The sequence below is a fragment of the Manduca sexta genome, chromosome 6, assembly GCF_014839805.1.
Source record: "Manduca sexta isolate Smith_Timp_Sample1 chromosome 6, JHU_Msex_v1.0, whole genome shotgun sequence".
Taxonomy (NCBI): domain Eukaryota; kingdom Metazoa; phylum Arthropoda; class Insecta; order Lepidoptera; family Sphingidae; genus Manduca; species Manduca sexta.
The window spans coordinates 4,528,995-4,546,564 of record NC_051120.1 but is presented as its reverse complement, the minus strand read 5'-3'; the positions used below and the strand labels follow the sequence as shown (position 1 = coordinate 4,546,564).

General features: G+C 31.5%; 1 protein-coding gene and 1 non-coding gene across 2 annotated transcripts in view; both read right to left on the bottom strand.

The window, feature by feature from the left end:
- Positions 1 to 11,445, bottom strand: part of LOC115455992 (rho GTPase-activating protein 7) — a 273,226-nt gene extending 261,781 nt beyond the window's left edge. Inside the window, exon 1 of the mRNA XM_030184836.2 lies at positions 11,155 to 11,445. Coding sequence (XP_030040696.2) covers positions 11,155 to 11,242 — 88 coding nt within the window. The 5' untranslated portion in view covers positions 11,243 to 11,445. The remainder of the gene's footprint in view (positions 1 to 11,154) is intronic.
- On the bottom strand, positions 7,663 to 7,735 carry Trnak-cuu. Its single transcript has one exon. It is a non-coding gene; the product is annotated as a tRNA-Lys (tRNA).
- Positions 11,446 to 17,570: the final 6,125 nt, after the last annotated feature.

Genomic DNA, 17,570 nt, shown 5'->3' with positions numbered 1-17,570 from the left:
TTTTATTTTAGTAAGGTATGTTGCCTCTTTAGTGTAGTGGAAGGTTGGGTAAAGGTTCGATTACTGGGTGAAGAATTGGAAGCTATTTTGAACTCTATTATAAAATTGTGCTTGGTATAGTGATAGGTTTGTTTTTAAAATTCGCTGGTTTTTTTAAAAGAGTCTAGGTAATATTTTATTTGCAACTTAAATTATAATATATATTAAATGAATATATGTCATAGTATAAGTCTTTTACAGAGAAAATTTATAATAATCCTCTAAAATAAACGAGGAGAAAAATAGTTTTTTCTAATTTTCACCACTATGATATTTTTATATCTTTTTTGAAATATAAGTAAAAATATCATAGGATGCAGCGAAATGCTATGACAACTTCAACTCAAATGCGAATGTATTAGTATCCTCTCTCCCTCCTTTAGATATGCTATATTTAATCATTTTCTACACGTCTCTACTTACTCCATTAAGTATGCTATATTTAATAATTTTCTACTGTGGTTTACAAACTTCACACTACGTATAAATATGTTACATTGTAAAAAATTGCATATCACCTCGACCTTCAACATTCCATAGCGGGCTTATTAAAATTTAAACGACATAAAGATACATAGCTGTTTACTATTCATTGTATGTGTATAACACGTGATGTTTGTATGCGTATGACATCATCCAATCAATGGAATTGAAATTGTTAGGTATTTTTTAATGTTTTTTTTTAGGTCTGTGGGTTTTTGTGTGGATTCTTTATACAATATTTTATATTAAATTGAGTTTTAAACGCGAGTGTAGAGATGTTCGATCTATGTTAAGAATATATTTAATTGTTTAACTTCTAGAAGATACCAAGAAAACTATTGCTAAATCTACGCTGTAAGCAGTTTTTTTTATATCTGTTTTTAAACAGATGAGGGTGGGTAGAGCGCTAAATTCTTAAAAGCGTTATAATATGGTGAATATTCTAAATAGCAAAAAGTTTTTTGCGGAACCCTCGATGTAAGTTTTCGACTCGCCATTGGCCAGTTCATCCGATTTTTTAATCTCTATTCCTTATGATATACAGCCGATTTCAAAACGATCCCAATCTCAGTATTTGATCTGATCTCGAAAATAATCAGGTAATTTCTATAAGAATCTTTATTGCGACCTCGAGAAGAAACCAAAAAATAGGTCATTTGTATAAAAATGTCAACAATTATAATTTAAGCTGATTAATCAATTTTACGATTGTCCATTTATTAAAATTTGACAGTAGAACTTAATATATATGTACCATATACACATAAATAATATTTTCTCCACTCTTCTAATCATTTATATTATTCTATTTAATCACCTCAAACCTCATACTACGTGCATGCAATATGCTTGAAAAAGTTTTTTTTTACATATCGGCGGTTGAGAGGCTAATTCATTTAAGCGAAATTTTTTTTTTTCGTCACAGATTTATACATATTTAAAATCACCTTTTTTCTATGTTTTTTTAAACTAGTTAAATTTTTTCGAATAAAAATGTTTAAGTCAATTAGCCTTTCAACCGTCAATATTATTAATTTTATATGCAATTGTATAACTTTTAGATGCTTTCCTACCGCTTGGAATGTATGGCGGTTACCATCTATCATCATCATCATCAGCCCTGTATTATATACTGTCCCACTGTTGGGCAAGGGTCTCCTCTACTACTGAGAGGGATTAGGCCTTAGTCCACCACGCTGGCCTAGTGCGGATTGGTAGACTTCACACACATTCCTATAGAGAACTTCTCAGGTATGCAGGTTTCCTCACGATGTTTCCTTCACCGTTATAGCATGTTACCATCTATATTCATCTATAATTAAATTGTTTGCCGAAACTATTGTAATGCATGGCCGGTAAGTTCATTGAAGTCCAAAAACGATGTCAGCCGAAACAATGGCTAGTTAACAGCCGCTACTGTATTGTTTATTATTAGAATAACGGTGACCGACGAGTGAAGCCAAGTACACAAGTTCATGTTTTTGAATCAGAAAGGTTTTTGGAATTATACAATTTGCTTTATATTGACGAATAGTTTTTGGTCACAGTTCAGCATGCGTGGAAAAGTTTTTCTGGAATAAAATAGAGCCTATATTTTAGGTTAGACTTCTAGCAATATATCGGTGAAAACTGCATTCAATTCCATGCAGTAGTTTTTGCATGTCATACAAACATATAGACAGGCAAAAAATCTAAAACCTGTTTTGGGCTCCTGTTGCTTTAATAAATAATAATAATATATATATTTTTTTTAATAATAATAATTTATTTATTTGCACGTAACATTACAATAAAATAATACAAACAACAAACGCCCTAAAAAAATTATGAAATAAAGCAAAAATAAGCCTCCATATGCCGAACTAGGTTTGAAACCTGTATCTCAGCACACAGCGCCATTCCCCACAGTTTTACAGTAGCCCATGAACTAATGTAATAATAATATCAATAATAATATCAGCCCTGTATTATATACTTGCCCACTGCTGAGCACGAGCCTCCTCTACTACTGAGAGGGATTAGGCCTTAGTCCACCACGCTGGCCTAGTGCGGATTGGTAGACTTCACACACCTTCGAATTTCCCATAGAGAACTTCTCAGATGTGCAGGTTTCCTCACGATATTTTCCTTCACCGTTAAAGCGAACGATAATTCACAAAGAATACACACATGATTTTTAGAAAAGTCAGAGGTGTGTGCCCTTGGGATTTGAACCTGCGGACATTCGTCTTGGCAGTCCGTTCCACGCCCAACTAGGCTATCGCCGCTTATATTAGGCTTATGTAATAAAAATAATTAATACTAAATATTTAAACTTAGAAAATTACGTGTTGTGAAATATAGTGAGCCTCTCTGTCTTGGTATGTGTGTGTGTGTGTGTGTGTGTGTGTATGAAAGAGAGGGTGTGTGCACAGATAGAAATCATATTAGATAATAATTATACTATTTATATTCGTTTTTCTTCAATATCTATAATATATAGACATCAGCTTGTTACAATTATATTATATGAATAGATTGTATGTTTTGTGTTCTCATAAATTGGTTTCAAGAGAGATAATGGAAACTTAAAGGGTTAGTGAGAGATATATATTATCTTTGCCGATCTCTAATAAAATACTAAATTTTCGTGTATAATATGAGTTAGTTTTTATCAGGAATTACACGAGTTGAAGCATGAAAGTGCGAATAGTTTGTGTTTTAAGAAGAAAACTATACAGTCACAATAGATTACATTAGAAAGAAGGTTGCGTCCATATATTTTCAATCTTATATAACCCATAATATAATTAAGACGATGTTGTAGACAGATATAGTAGAAGTCATAATAATATTGTTAAAAGGTAAATTAATATAAAAATATACTTGAAGAGTTGTTAATTGTGACAATTAATAAAAGGAAGACAGTATAACAATGTTTACTGGAATTTGTGACCTTTTACCCACTAATTAAAAGTTATTTTTCTAAAAATATCTCTTTTTATACTTGAAGACTAAAAAGACTTGCGATTTCGTTATTCGTTTCACAAATGTTTGTATAATAAGCAAATATTTGTCGAGTCTGGGTGTTGTGGAACTAAAATTGTTGTCTCTGATACCAATGACGACTTCGAAGTATTATATTACATTGTTTTTGTTAATTCATAACCTTACCAATAAACTTATTATACAAAAAACTGTTTCAACACTTTTCCATGAATAGAATAAAAAATAATAGTCAAAGAAATAAACCGAGTTTCTAATACCAATAACGACATTGAAGTATTTATTATATTACTTAAATTGTTTTTTTTTTATTCATAAACATATTAATAAAGACGTTAAACGAAAAAGACGCAAATTGATTCAATTTATTACTGTTTTAAAACGTTTATGTGTAAATTCCAATACATTAAAAAAAAATCATAAACATACATAAGTATGTTTATACGTAATTTTTTATTATGAAAAAAGCAATTACAGGCCGGCTATACCACTCTTAATTAACTAACATAATCTAGTTATCAATAAAATTAAACTTATCGAATTATATTTATGTTCGCATGCAGATTGCGTTTTATTACTATTCTGCGTATTTACCGTCGTTACCCAACGATGCATTTATAATAGGGTTTAGGCAATTTATCTTTGCTATGTAATTTTAAATTCTACGTGGGAGGATTAGGGCTTACATTAAATTGTTTAGGCAAAATAGATCTGCACAAGCCATATAATTTTGCACTCTACTTACAAGTATTAAGATTGATATTGCCTTTTATAAAATCACCGTGGTGGTCGAGTCATCATCATTAAGTACTCTTAGAAGTCCTAACTTATGTTTAGCTTAAGTATTACATCCGTTTTAACGTTCAAGTAGAAATGGTACCTAATTACGTAGGCAGGTGTAATAAGTAAAAGTTATTAAAAATAGAACTCAGAATGACCATAAAGAATGGCAGCCATAAATTTCATTTTTGCCTCGTTAAGTTTAGTACGATTATCTCCATTTTATTCGCAGAATGTGGTTAATGTTAAAAAATATGCTGGTGTTAGCTAAGCTGTAAGATGAGGCTTTGCGTTATTGTTATTTTTGTTATAAACCATGTAAAAATCCGTAATTATATATAAATAAATGACAAGACGAGAACTTCATATAGAGCACCAATATATTAAAATGCACTGCATCACGCTGTTTTATATGAGAAATAATTTTCTTTCCTAGACTTCAATTATTGCAAGTAACAAGTATATGCTTATACTTGTACAGCAAAGTGACCCCACTTCATCTGATGGTAGATGTAGTGGAGTCCAATAAAATATCGACTGACGAGAGATGATTACCCCTCGGCAGTCGACACAATTATGCCGGCCTGTTGGGGCCGGATATACACAGACTGATCCCGGAACACTTATGTGGGTCACTATGGTAGATTTTAATACCTCGCGTACAGTAGTCTCTATTCGGGCGAATTTAAAATGTAGCCTACCACCAACATATATTCCATAACACATTCTCGTTAATCCATTTCGATATTTACTTACATAGACATAAATCTTAAATTCCTACAATATTTATTCTTGTATTGCGTCATTCAAGGGCTCCTACATTCATTGATACACCCCACGTTATTCATGATCCATGATTCAAACCAACAAATTAAATATGTATTAACTTAGAAGAAAATAGAATAGTCAGAGAATCTGGGATGACGCACGAAATTTTTATAAGTGTCCGGTATTTTCCTTCTTTTAAACGAGATCAAATGTATATGAAAATTTTATTTTTATATTAATATTAAAGTCTGAATATATATTTTCAGAAGATTGACTTCTAAATTTTTTTTATTGCATTAAATGATGAGACTTGATGACTTGAGATCTTGCCGTTTACCTTATAGTAAGCGATACGATCGCCCATAAACAGTAGAAACACCATCCAACACCTTGAAGTACAAAGTATTGTTTGGTATTCCACTGCGCTCGTCATCCTGAGACATGAGATGTTAAGTCTTATTATGTCCAGTAGTTACACTGGCTACAATGTCCTTCAAACCGGAACACAACAGTGACTACACACTGCTGCTTGGCGGCAGAAATAGACATTGCGGTGGTATCTACCCAGGTCTCTCACATATGAGAAACCTACCACCAGTTGATCTAGCAAATTAAAAAAAATATGTTTCATAAAGCCTTACACATTTACGAAACGCTGAGGCAGTGTATGTATTTTTATTTGCTCATCGTGAAAATGAATAAAATCACTACGTTGGGACTTGTATTGGGAGTTCGTTTACATTTTTATATGAGAATATTGTAGAAGTCCAAAAAGCTTTTTTAAGCTTATAATTTTGGATATTAAATACGTATTTTGCCCTACAAAGCTCTAACACTCATATATTCACAACTAATAGAGATTTATATTATATTCTATTCTAAACTTTTGTATAAAATATGCAGACCAAAGGTATGCGGCACGCTCAGACATAGAATTTAGTTTCACAAGATTTTCATTAAGATATATAAGTGATAAATTGATTTGATATTTTAATGCATGTAATTTTGTCAAAATTGCAACCGTTTAAATCGGTCGTATTTTAATCTTATTACCGGTTGGTTCAAACCATTTGCTAGTATTATTAAACGATGGTTTAATAGTAATTTTTAACCCATTGATTACAAAGGTGATCCAGGTGGACCCCCAGGGGTCCATGAGAGATTTGACAGGGGTTTAAGTTGGCGTGAACAAAAAATAAGTGACCACAGCTCGTAAGCGGGAGTTCACGAAAATTTATCCGCTTTAATAGTAAAGTACTAAAATGTTGGCTTGACTTCACCTATTAATGTAGGCAGATAATATTGATAGGGGTCGTAAGAGGTCCACAAAGGCTAAGGACGAAAATAATAGTACAAATAACCGCGATAATATCCGGAAAATAGTTTTATTTTATGTCTAACATTCGCATAAACATAAGAAATCATTATGTATACTTTTTGTCAAATTTCAACGAATAGTTTCACGTTAAAGCGGTTTGAAACAACCGACCATGAGCAATAAATATCTTTGTTTGTGTATTTCGCTTGCCAGCTGACAAAACTGCATTAGTTTATTGTTATTGTTGTTTTTATTTAAACAACCGTATAAATTAACGTCTAGTTGTAAATAATTGTATTATAAATGAAATAAATAGCTCTTAGAAGTTGTAATGTGAAATGAATTAACATTTTATGGGAATAATTTAAATTATTTGAATAATTATCCATTTTTAATTTTAAAATAGATAACAATAAGTATTTGTATAAAAAGTATTTTTTTAAATTAATTTATATTGTAATATTCATTTACATTTTATGGGATTACATTAAACTATTATTGGAATGATTATCCATTGTTGTATCTAAAATAGAAAATAAAGAGAAGCCTTGAGACAAAATATAAAAATAATTAATCAAATTACTTAATCAAAATTGTTTAAAACGCAGAATTCAACACAGATTTTTTATTTATCGAACATCATTATTATTAAACTAATTTTAACATAATTTAAATCAAATTCATAAAAGATTTAAACACCGATTAAGCCTAAATCCGAAATTCAGCATACGATTTATTTAAATGAAACAAGATGATCTATCAATCTTTGACTTCTCATCCAAATGTCACGGCCAGTGAATCAATAAAGCGATATTTTATACTCAAACGTAGTGCGGAAGACTGCATTACATTTGCAGCGACGTCGGATGAAAAAAGGGTTCGTATAAAAAGTTTAATGACGTACCTAGGATTTATATGAATAGAGAGCTCTTTAAGTCTTACAAAGGGCAATAAAACATGAAGACGAGATCCATAAGGCTGCTGTCTTCGAAACGTCGAGAGAAAATAAAAATACATCGCGATAAAATTCGTAAAATAGTTTTATTTCAAAGTCTAACATCCGTGAAAATATGAAATCATAAAACAAGTGTTGTGGCTAGGTCGCCATAATATAGTTAAACCCTATAAAATATGTATAACTGCTGAAATACTTCTGACTCTACCTACCTTTCTGATAATACTAACACGTATTTTTTGATATTTAACGTTTTTTTATTTTATTCATGATTCGAACGATTTTTTTAAATTTTATTCACGAGTGTAAATATATGGATTCAATAAAAACATTGCGCCCAACGTGGGGCTCGAACCCACGACCCTGAGATTAAGAGTCTCATGTTCTACCGACTGAGCTAGCCGGGCTGTTGGACGGTAAACTAATTTAGAGGACTAGTTTCTCAGACTAATACAGACTCACTGCTTGTACCATTTTTTTACCTATTTGCCTACCAGCCTAGCATAGAACTATAAAATATTAAAAAAAAATCATAATGCCCGCACTGAACAATGAACTTTTAGTCCCCTCTCTTTAATAACATGCTTTTATATTAATGATTAAATTAGCCATAAATTCAAACATCAGAGGGGAACGAATTACGTATCAAATAACGACCCCCCCCCCCAACCCAATGAGAAACAAAACTAAGTATAACGTATTAAAAATAATAATAAAAAAAACATTACTCATTATGCCGCGTCATTAGAAGCTTTACTAATAAAAATTGAAAATCAGTTAATAACTCATTGTACCTGTAAACACTGAATAACATGCATTCATAAAGCATAGGTACATTACGATCAAACAATTATGATAAAACAAACAATATTTTATATTGTTGGCTAACCGTAGTACGAATTAAAGAAAAATAGATTTAATTATCATATTTAATAAAACTTTATATAAATAATATTTTAAATAATAAAATATCTCTATCGCGTAGGCATAACAATTCAACAAATTAATGTAATATGCTATGTTCGTAAACTTTATGCGAGTGAGATAAGCATCGGATGCTGTAAACTGAGATTAGAGGCGTTTGAGCATACAAAGTTCCGGTCGGACGCCTTCAAAGAAAGATTTCTTGATATTTACCGCTTTTACAAAACTATAGTATTCTTAAAGAGACATCAATCAAAGTATTTGGTTATAAGTAATTAAAACATTGTGGAGCCTGCTTAAGAATTCTATGTGTTTCAGAGGTAATTGAAGTTTACTTTTATTAGAACTAATGCCTAAAGTCTCTACCTAGAGACCAGTTCTAGCAGTAGGATACGTTATAATAAATGAAATAGGGTAGTTGACTACTTTATGTTAAATATATTTATTAAAAATATACCACATCAAAAATCTAACGAATAAGGAATTTTCAAAATCCACTCAATAATAAATAAGTTATACAGCTTTGGTATTCGGTGGACCGGATAGCTGTATAGCAGTAATAGCAAACTGTGACGTCACCGAGTGTCACCGGCCATAACGCTGCGTGTATTAGAAAGAGATGGCGCGATAAACCCATCACGCCCCCACTTTAACTGACAACAATATTTCAAATAAGAATAACTACTTTCTTTTTCTACCAATTGTGATCCTGATTTCACAAAAGGATTTTTTTTCTATTAAATATAAAATAATGTACAAAATCAAACATAGGAAATTACCCTTTTACTGGTATTAACATGAAATATAGTACTAAGAACGTCAGTGCCATCTATTTTAGAAATTAGAATTAATATTCCATTCTTTCCAATAAGAGGAAATTACCGGGATAAGAACTAAGCGATATATTTATCCAAGACTTGCTCTATGCGTATGCTAAATTTCATCCAAATCCGTTCAGCTATTTATGAGTAATCAAACAAACATTTTCACAAACTTTCGCATTTAAAATATAAGTATTATGAATACGATACTGGTATTTTCTGGTGATTTTTATGAAGATTTATTGATAAAAATATTAATAAAATGTGAGAGTAAAATCAAATTATGCATAACATTGATTCGCAGTGTGATACTTCGTAATATTTAAAATATACTTTTATTGCATTTTAATAGTCGCATCTCTTTAAATAAATTTTAAATACCCATTTTCCTTTGAGAATTTGTAATGTTTGACTCGTCACACTTCATAAAATAACCAATAAAATATATTTTAAACTATGCATATAAATAAAGTGTCACATAAAATATAAATTATGTTCCAAAAAAATTGCATTTTATTTTGATGAAGCACCCATCTAGGAGAAAATTTCTGTGATAATTTTGAATTTAATACCGAGATACAAACTTTTTACACCTAAAATATCAGTTAAATAATCACTTTAACTAAAACGCAACTAAACTGAAAGTAAAAAGCAATGCGTATCTTAGAATGTTTTCAAAGAATTTAGAAGGGCTGTGAACTCTACCAGCTTTATAAATAATTTCCTATCAAGACTGGTAATTATAGTCATGGGACTATGTTATAGTATTCACGATATTGAATGGTTTATTGCTCAGTATCAGGGGAGTCTGAAATATCTGCCCGATATGGCGATAAGCTCGCCTCCTATCACATCATGGGACGGAATACGCGCGGCGAAAAGTAGGTGCATCAGTATTGTGACTACCCCTTCGGGGATAAAAGCCGTCAGTTTATGTGTGTGTAATTGAACAACTAATTTATACACTTAAAAAACTCATAAAAATAACCTGTTGTGTATTTCTTTATTATAATATAACGTGTTGTGTACTCTACCATTATAGAGCCCATGTCTAACCGTGGCCTATTTCATATCTTATTGTACATGAAATTTAATAATTTATAAACTTGTATTTTATAATACAATATAACGTGTTGTCATGATGAAGTCTTCGCATAGAGTAAACAGGCGAGTCCTGCAAGAATCTTGCTCACCTTGGCTCTTATTTCCTACTTGTCCAGCGTATTGACTCGCCGCTACTGTCTTATTTATCGAAAAAATGTTACTAGTATTAAATCAAAAAGTATTTTTGACTTTAATGTTAAAAATGTAATTTTTGAAATAAATAAAGTACAATTTTATTTAAATGTGTTATGAGAAAAGATGCATCCGATATTAAAATTAAAAATGACGATACATTTCTTAATGTTTATTTAATGTGCAGCTGTTATGAATAAAAATTCACTAAATAGCTTTTAAATATTAATAACGTCATTATTTATTTTACATTTAAATATTGGTTAGTTAGAAAATATTATTTATCGCATTTACTGAGTTCTTTGAAACGTGTTTGTTTAGCACTCTAATGATGTATTGTTGACGTATGATTTATGTATTTTTTTTTGTCGGGCTCAGTTAGTTTATTTTCTGCGCATGTACACACGAAGGATGCGGAAGTGACGTATTTACTTATCGATAAAACGCTAAACACCGAAGGAAGTAACTTGTTAGCTGAACGTTAATTGAATATTTATACTGATATCCTTATTTTTTTACAGAAAATATACAATAAACTTTTATAATTGTTTTCGTGTAAAATGAACGAGTATCACGGTTTAATGTAATTAAATCAGACACTGCTTAATTATAATTGCTTTAACGAATTTGGGGCCTAAATTAATATGTATCAAGGTCCGATAACTCGGCAACGACCTATACCATTTAATTATCAGCAAAAACAATTTGTATATATGAAACACGACTTATGATTCATTTTTTCCAAGAACAGTTATTACAAATTGCATTTGTGAGTCTATTCATTATCACAAATCCGTTTTGTCATCGTGTCATACGTCTCCAAAATTTCATTGATAAAAACATACCGTTTTGCCACGACAGAGCAAACAAATCGTCGTCGTGAAGCCATCGCAAATCGCTAATTATAGCAGACATATCAGCATCGAACGACATTTAACATGATAACAGCTTAAACACAACACAATCGATATTCAGCATTCACATCACTAGCACAGCATAAACACAAAGTATAGATTCATTCATGACAAGACACGTGGAATACCACTGAATGTTATGGGTTGTCAAATTGACAGAATTCGATCGCGCTGGGGTGAACGATCGGTGCGCGTGCGCCGCGCGTCGTGATGCCGAGTTGACTGAGGCACTGGCTGGTAAACAGACGGCCGGCCGGTGCCACAACAAGCGGGGGGCCACTCGTCCTAAAAACATCGATAACCCCATGTACAGACAAATGGCATCACTAAAATCGCTACCTCGCGAAGGCCGCATATTTCTACGTAATAGGTTAATGAAATTACGTGTTAGGATGATTTTGGTTGGCGCGTCCGATTTGTTTTGCTTTGGTGCGTTAGCTGCTGTATACGTACTGGTTTTGAAAGAGCATTGGGTTAGTGTACGGACATAACTATGGTTATTTAGGAATGCGTTGAATTTTATTCTATTGAATATGATTTTATACTGCAACGAGTATAGCATGAGTATGAGTGTGTTATAAAGTTGTCGACTGATTTTTAAATGAAATCTAAATATTTTGTATGAGTTTCATAGTATGAGTGTATTTTGAGTATGCGTTAAGTATAAATAAATTTATCGTTTGGTTTTTAAATTAAATCTATATATTTTGTAATTAACTTAAAGATCCAAGTACTCTACATCCATGATAAGACATGCTCTTATATATAAAAGCTTACCAAACCGTAAAAGTTACTCGCGATAAACTCTACATTAGGTTATTTTTGTCTTCATTAATGTTATCAATTCCGTTGAACTTAGATAAATAAGTCATTGTAAACTACTATTGTGTTATTTAACCTAATATTGCCTTAACGTTGCTCTTTTATATTAGACTAGGTGTTGCTTGCGGCTTCGCTCGCGTGAATTGCCTCTCTCACTATGAAAGTTCCTAAAACACAGCAAAACGCCAGCGCCATATTTCACCATATTAAAAACAGATAGATAAGGATTATTTTCCATCGGAGTAAATTACTGGGATAAAAAGTAGCCTATAAGTTAATCCGGGACATGGTCTATCCGTGTAGCAAATTTCATCCAAATCTGTTCAGCTGTTTCTGCGTTTTCTTCTAACAAACATAATAACATTTAAACGGACTTTGGTATTTATTTATATGCATTATACATTGTTTTGTCCTTTTGGCAATTTAAGGGTAAAATAAAATGTCCGCAGTCAAAAGAACTTAATTTAATGAGCAGTTTTATAAAATGTCATATTTGTTCGTCACGAACGTCAAAAGAAAATACTTAAAAAATATGTAATTCATTTAGCCATAATTAATCGCATGTAATACCTAGGTAATTCGCTTTTTTTATTTTGGTCGCAAAAATACTATTTACCTACGTGGTTAATATATATTTTTAACTATTTTTCTGGTAGTAGGTAAACGAGGTCACGCGTTAAATGTTTACTGTCAACTGCCAGGATGACGTGGTAGTAAGAAATAGATCTACAAAAATTATATAAATAAACAGATTACAGTTAATCAAATGTTATGTTTGTAATTATTAAGTCATTCAAAAATATACTAGCGTCTAGTTATATAATTCAAATTATTTTATTTATTAAATAAAGCCCTGTCATGTGCTATTTTTATAAAAATATTTTATTTAGATTGAAAAATTATAAATATTCTTATTTCTAAATCGTCGATATCTTATTGAAATAGAAGAAACTGAAAAGAAAAAGCTCTTATGCTCAAATCTAAGACACGCGTATTTAATTTATTCAGGTATATGTTGTACCCACAATTGACCAGTAAGATCTAAAGAATATAATACCATTTTAGTTTTTTTTTTTTTATTTTTGCAACGTAAAAAAAAGTTAATAAAAATATATTGTATTTCTAGTTTCTACACAAAGAGGGTTATTTTGACTTCGGGTCAATAAATGAAACCACATACTTCTCTACCTCTGCTAATTTTATGAACAACAAATATTTTCACAAGTAAAGCTGGGGTTTTACATTTCAGATTTTTGACCATTTTGTAGTTTAGTGTGAATATGGAAGTGGAGTGTTCGTGAGTTTATTTCTCACTAAAAGTGTGAAGTTGCCGCTGCGACACATCTCTTAAAGTATTAGTAGTAGCGTTAAATTACTTTTTATTGATATTTGTTTGGAACGCAATGTTTTAATAACCCTGTTTTGCAAACATTTTTGGAAGCCTTGTTTTTCGGATTTGTCACGGTCTTGATATAATTTTCTCCCGACGAAGACTTTGCAGCCTTAATGGTTACGAGGGATTGAGGTGTTGGTCGTCCGAAAACTCAGTTATATTATCTACCTACATTTTACAATCATAATTTGTTTTGTTTATTTTTTAGCCGTTCACGGTCCGATCTACGCAGAATGAGCTCACAGTGTCTTGAAATCTGGCAACCTGTTTTTTGGGTTTCTATATAATGAAATGTAGTTTCAATAATATCAATAGCAAATCTTTTAATTTTAATTAATATGTATATATATATATATTTATTTTGCTGTTGACGGTCCGATCTTCGCAGAATCACAGTGTCTTGAAAACATATCACAGTTCACACATTCAACGAACCCTAAAAGATAACCAAATTACTTTTATTTCACGTCTGGAATTACACAATTATTCTGTGTCTTATTTGTTATCTGGAGTTTCTAAATTCTAAGCCTCTAATTTACGGCAATTGATAAAAAAACTAGGTGACAGACGAACAACTATTTGTATAGCACATTGAAATAGTACAGCTGATAAGCATTTTGGAATTTAAATTGTTTTATCGAAACATTTTGTTTCAAAGTATTTAGTTATTTAAACTTTTGTATCTACAACCTTGGGAAGACTAAGAACTCCGCAGTGGCCATCTTCGGTGTATTAGAGCTGCGGCATTTATCCGAGAAGAGAGAAGAGAAGAGAGGAAGTGTCTAAGAGGCCGCTCGTTAGTGACGGACCCTTAGCCGCCTCTTACAGGCAAGAGATATCGTGGTGAACTTCTCCAAACCCCCAAAATAATCATCATTGGTGGAAGGATGTTTTATATCTGCCCGCTTAGCGACAACAGTACACAAGATGCACACGCCATAGTGGCTCACGTAAGTATCACATTCCGGGATCAGCCTGTGTATATACGGTTCCAATAGGCCGGCATAATTGTATCAACTGTTGCGGGGTAATCATCTCTCGGCAGTCGACATTCTATTGGACCCCACTGCACTTACCATCAGGTGCAGAGGACTAACTGCCAAACGCGTATAAAAAAGCACAAATTTGATCGTGAAGTCTGATCTATATCTTACTATATATTAATGTCTTTGTATTGAATATTTTTATTTAAAAATAAACAAGCGAAATTGCAAGCAAAAGCCAGTATATACAAGGTGGTTACGCATTTTATTTGGAAACAAACAGACAGAATCGCAAGCGAAAGACAGTCTACACAGGGTGGTTACGCAAAAATCGCCTTAAGCGCTCGCACCATTGAATCGAAACGAGCAATTATTTCGTACGGAAGTGTTATAAATACCTAATACATTAATAACTGTTGTCATTACACGATAATGGTTGGTTTTGTTTAAATTCTGAGCGCTTTGTTAGGTAAGTCTGGTTTCATTATCTATTATGTAAGTTGTTAACTAGGTATGTGATTATATCAATATGAGATACAGAATCTATGTACAATAAAATATACCGAATGAGTAACATATTTTGGAAGGTTAAAAATATTAATAATACAAAATTACTAAAATATTTATTTAAACTAAATATACAGTTAAAGGTTTTGGCTTCTCATTTTAAGTATAGCAATATTTGTATTAGAAGATACTGCTCTTCTATATCTATTGTTATTTGGGCAGTTTTAAAACAATTTTGTTATCATCAGAAACTGACTTTCCGAGAATTATTGTTGTATAAAATAAAAATCAAATATATTTATGTTTTAAATATTAAAAAAATAATTATTTACTAAAATAGCCTTCCAATTAGATTATATTCTTCATATAATTTAAACGGTACCTAAAACAAGACTTTAAATATCATATTATTAAATGCTATGGCACGGTGTTGATTGTTATTTCTTTATAATAAGATTTTAGAGACACAAGGAACACGAAAACCATTTTTTTTATAATATTTCCCCTATACAGGGTCATTTTCACATTTCGTTAATAAATGAAACCACATACTCGTCTATACCTCTGCTAACATTATAAATAAAATCAAAATAAAAAATAAAATACTTTATTTATCACGCAGGCGAACAAAGTTGCACTTATGATACGTGAAAACAAAGCATAAGAATAATTGTTATTATTTCTTAACAACTATTAAAATTACTTATATAACTGTGGACATTTTAAATTAGGGATGAAATTTATGATAAAAACAAGGTACAAACCGAAGTAACCAGCTCGGGCTGGCCATTATTATGACAAAAACATCCATGAAAAACGAATACTTTAAATTCAAAACGTAATACCCAAAAAGTTGCACGTACCTACAACTCTTAACTGCAACATACGTTACATAATATATAACCCTTGTTTACGATTAACCTACAGTATATATAGTAATAAGCTAGTAAGCTTTTGCTCGCGGCTCCGACCACGTGAAGGAGTTTTCCGGGATAAAAGTCCCGCTAAAATAAGTATCCGATTTAATTATATTTATGGCTCACTATTTTGGTCATAGTGGCTTCCACATAAAAGATATATGCTGTCACGGAATTTATTTAGAATTATTTATTACAAACAATCCTATGGTACATCATCTTTATCTTGCTCCAACGATTTAGGCAGCGTACGCCAGGATAGCATTTTTTTTCCGATTTACATATGTATTATTACATATTATGACTAAATTATAAAAACATTATAAATTACAGCGTATCTGTTACTCTGATCTATAACCAATATTAATGTAAAGTTTCATCCAAATCCGTTCAGTAGTTTTTTCATGAAAGAGGAACAAACATACATACATCCATTCTCACAAACTTTCGCATTTATAATATTAGTAAGACGTTAAAACGTACAGACCAAAGTTCAATATAAACAGCCTTCAACTTCTTAAGAGTAACATTTTCCACGAAATTAATCTCAAGGGTCTCTTTAAACTGAACTTTAAAATATTCAAATACTCCCCCGTGTGCCCGACTAGAAGAAATCCTTACGTTAGTAGAATTACAGACTACGTTGACTACAGTATTATAATTGTAATTTTTAAACTTTCTGAAATGTTCTTTTGTGAAATTAAACTATTTTTCGGATTTTATCGCGGTTTTAATTATTTTAGATTTCTCCCGACGTTTCGAACACTTTTCAGCCTTCATGGTCAGGAGGGGTCAGTGCTCCCTTAGAAAATTAAAATAATTAAAACCGCGATACAATCCGAAAAATAGTTTAATTTCAGTGTCTAACATTTGCGTAAACATAAGAAATCATTATGTTCTGTTCATCAGTGGCGAAGCGTCCGTACAACCTGATTCCTACCGGCTTTTCTTTTAGGTTTATTATCGTTTGTCTTAGTTTTTGTTTTCTGCTAAATTAGCCGCGATATGTTAAGCAAAGAATTTGTTTTTGCCTCGGGTTATCTTTTGAAAAATTTCACCCTTTGACACTTACTATAAATAGTATTCCTCAAAATAGGTTGCATTTTTAAAAAGTCTCTTTCAAATCCAAAGGATTTTCCAAACTCAATCTTCCACTGTAACATCGCGTTTATAAATAAAATGGCCGACACTCGGTTCCGGGATGCGTCTCTCGTCGCGACTCTAATTCATTGCGATGGTTACTTTGAACTCGGAGCGTGGTTTAATTTGATTAGAGTTCTACAAACAGCTATGTTACGTGCTCGCATTAACATTAATCGATGTGCGTATTTTCTAGAATTGTTGTATTCACGATTTTATTTAACATCGACGTATATATTCGTCACTTATAACACTCGATATATATGTACTACGTATTAGACTTGGCGTTCCGAACACTTACTGTGTTCAACTAAATTGAACTGTCATCCATTCAAACTGATTTTAGTATGGAGTCTATATTGATCATAATATAAAAACGCGAGTCTAAGTGCAAACTTAGATGTTAATAAAAAATAATAGTCAAATAAGTAAAATTATTTGTTATTCAAGCGAATAAATAAGTTATAACAGTGTTTTTTGGTTGCCATTTGTTCAATGATGTATTAATTTAAATTATAAATAAAAATTGTCATAGATATGCCAATAGATGGCGTTGTATAAAAACTATAAATAATTGAATGGCGA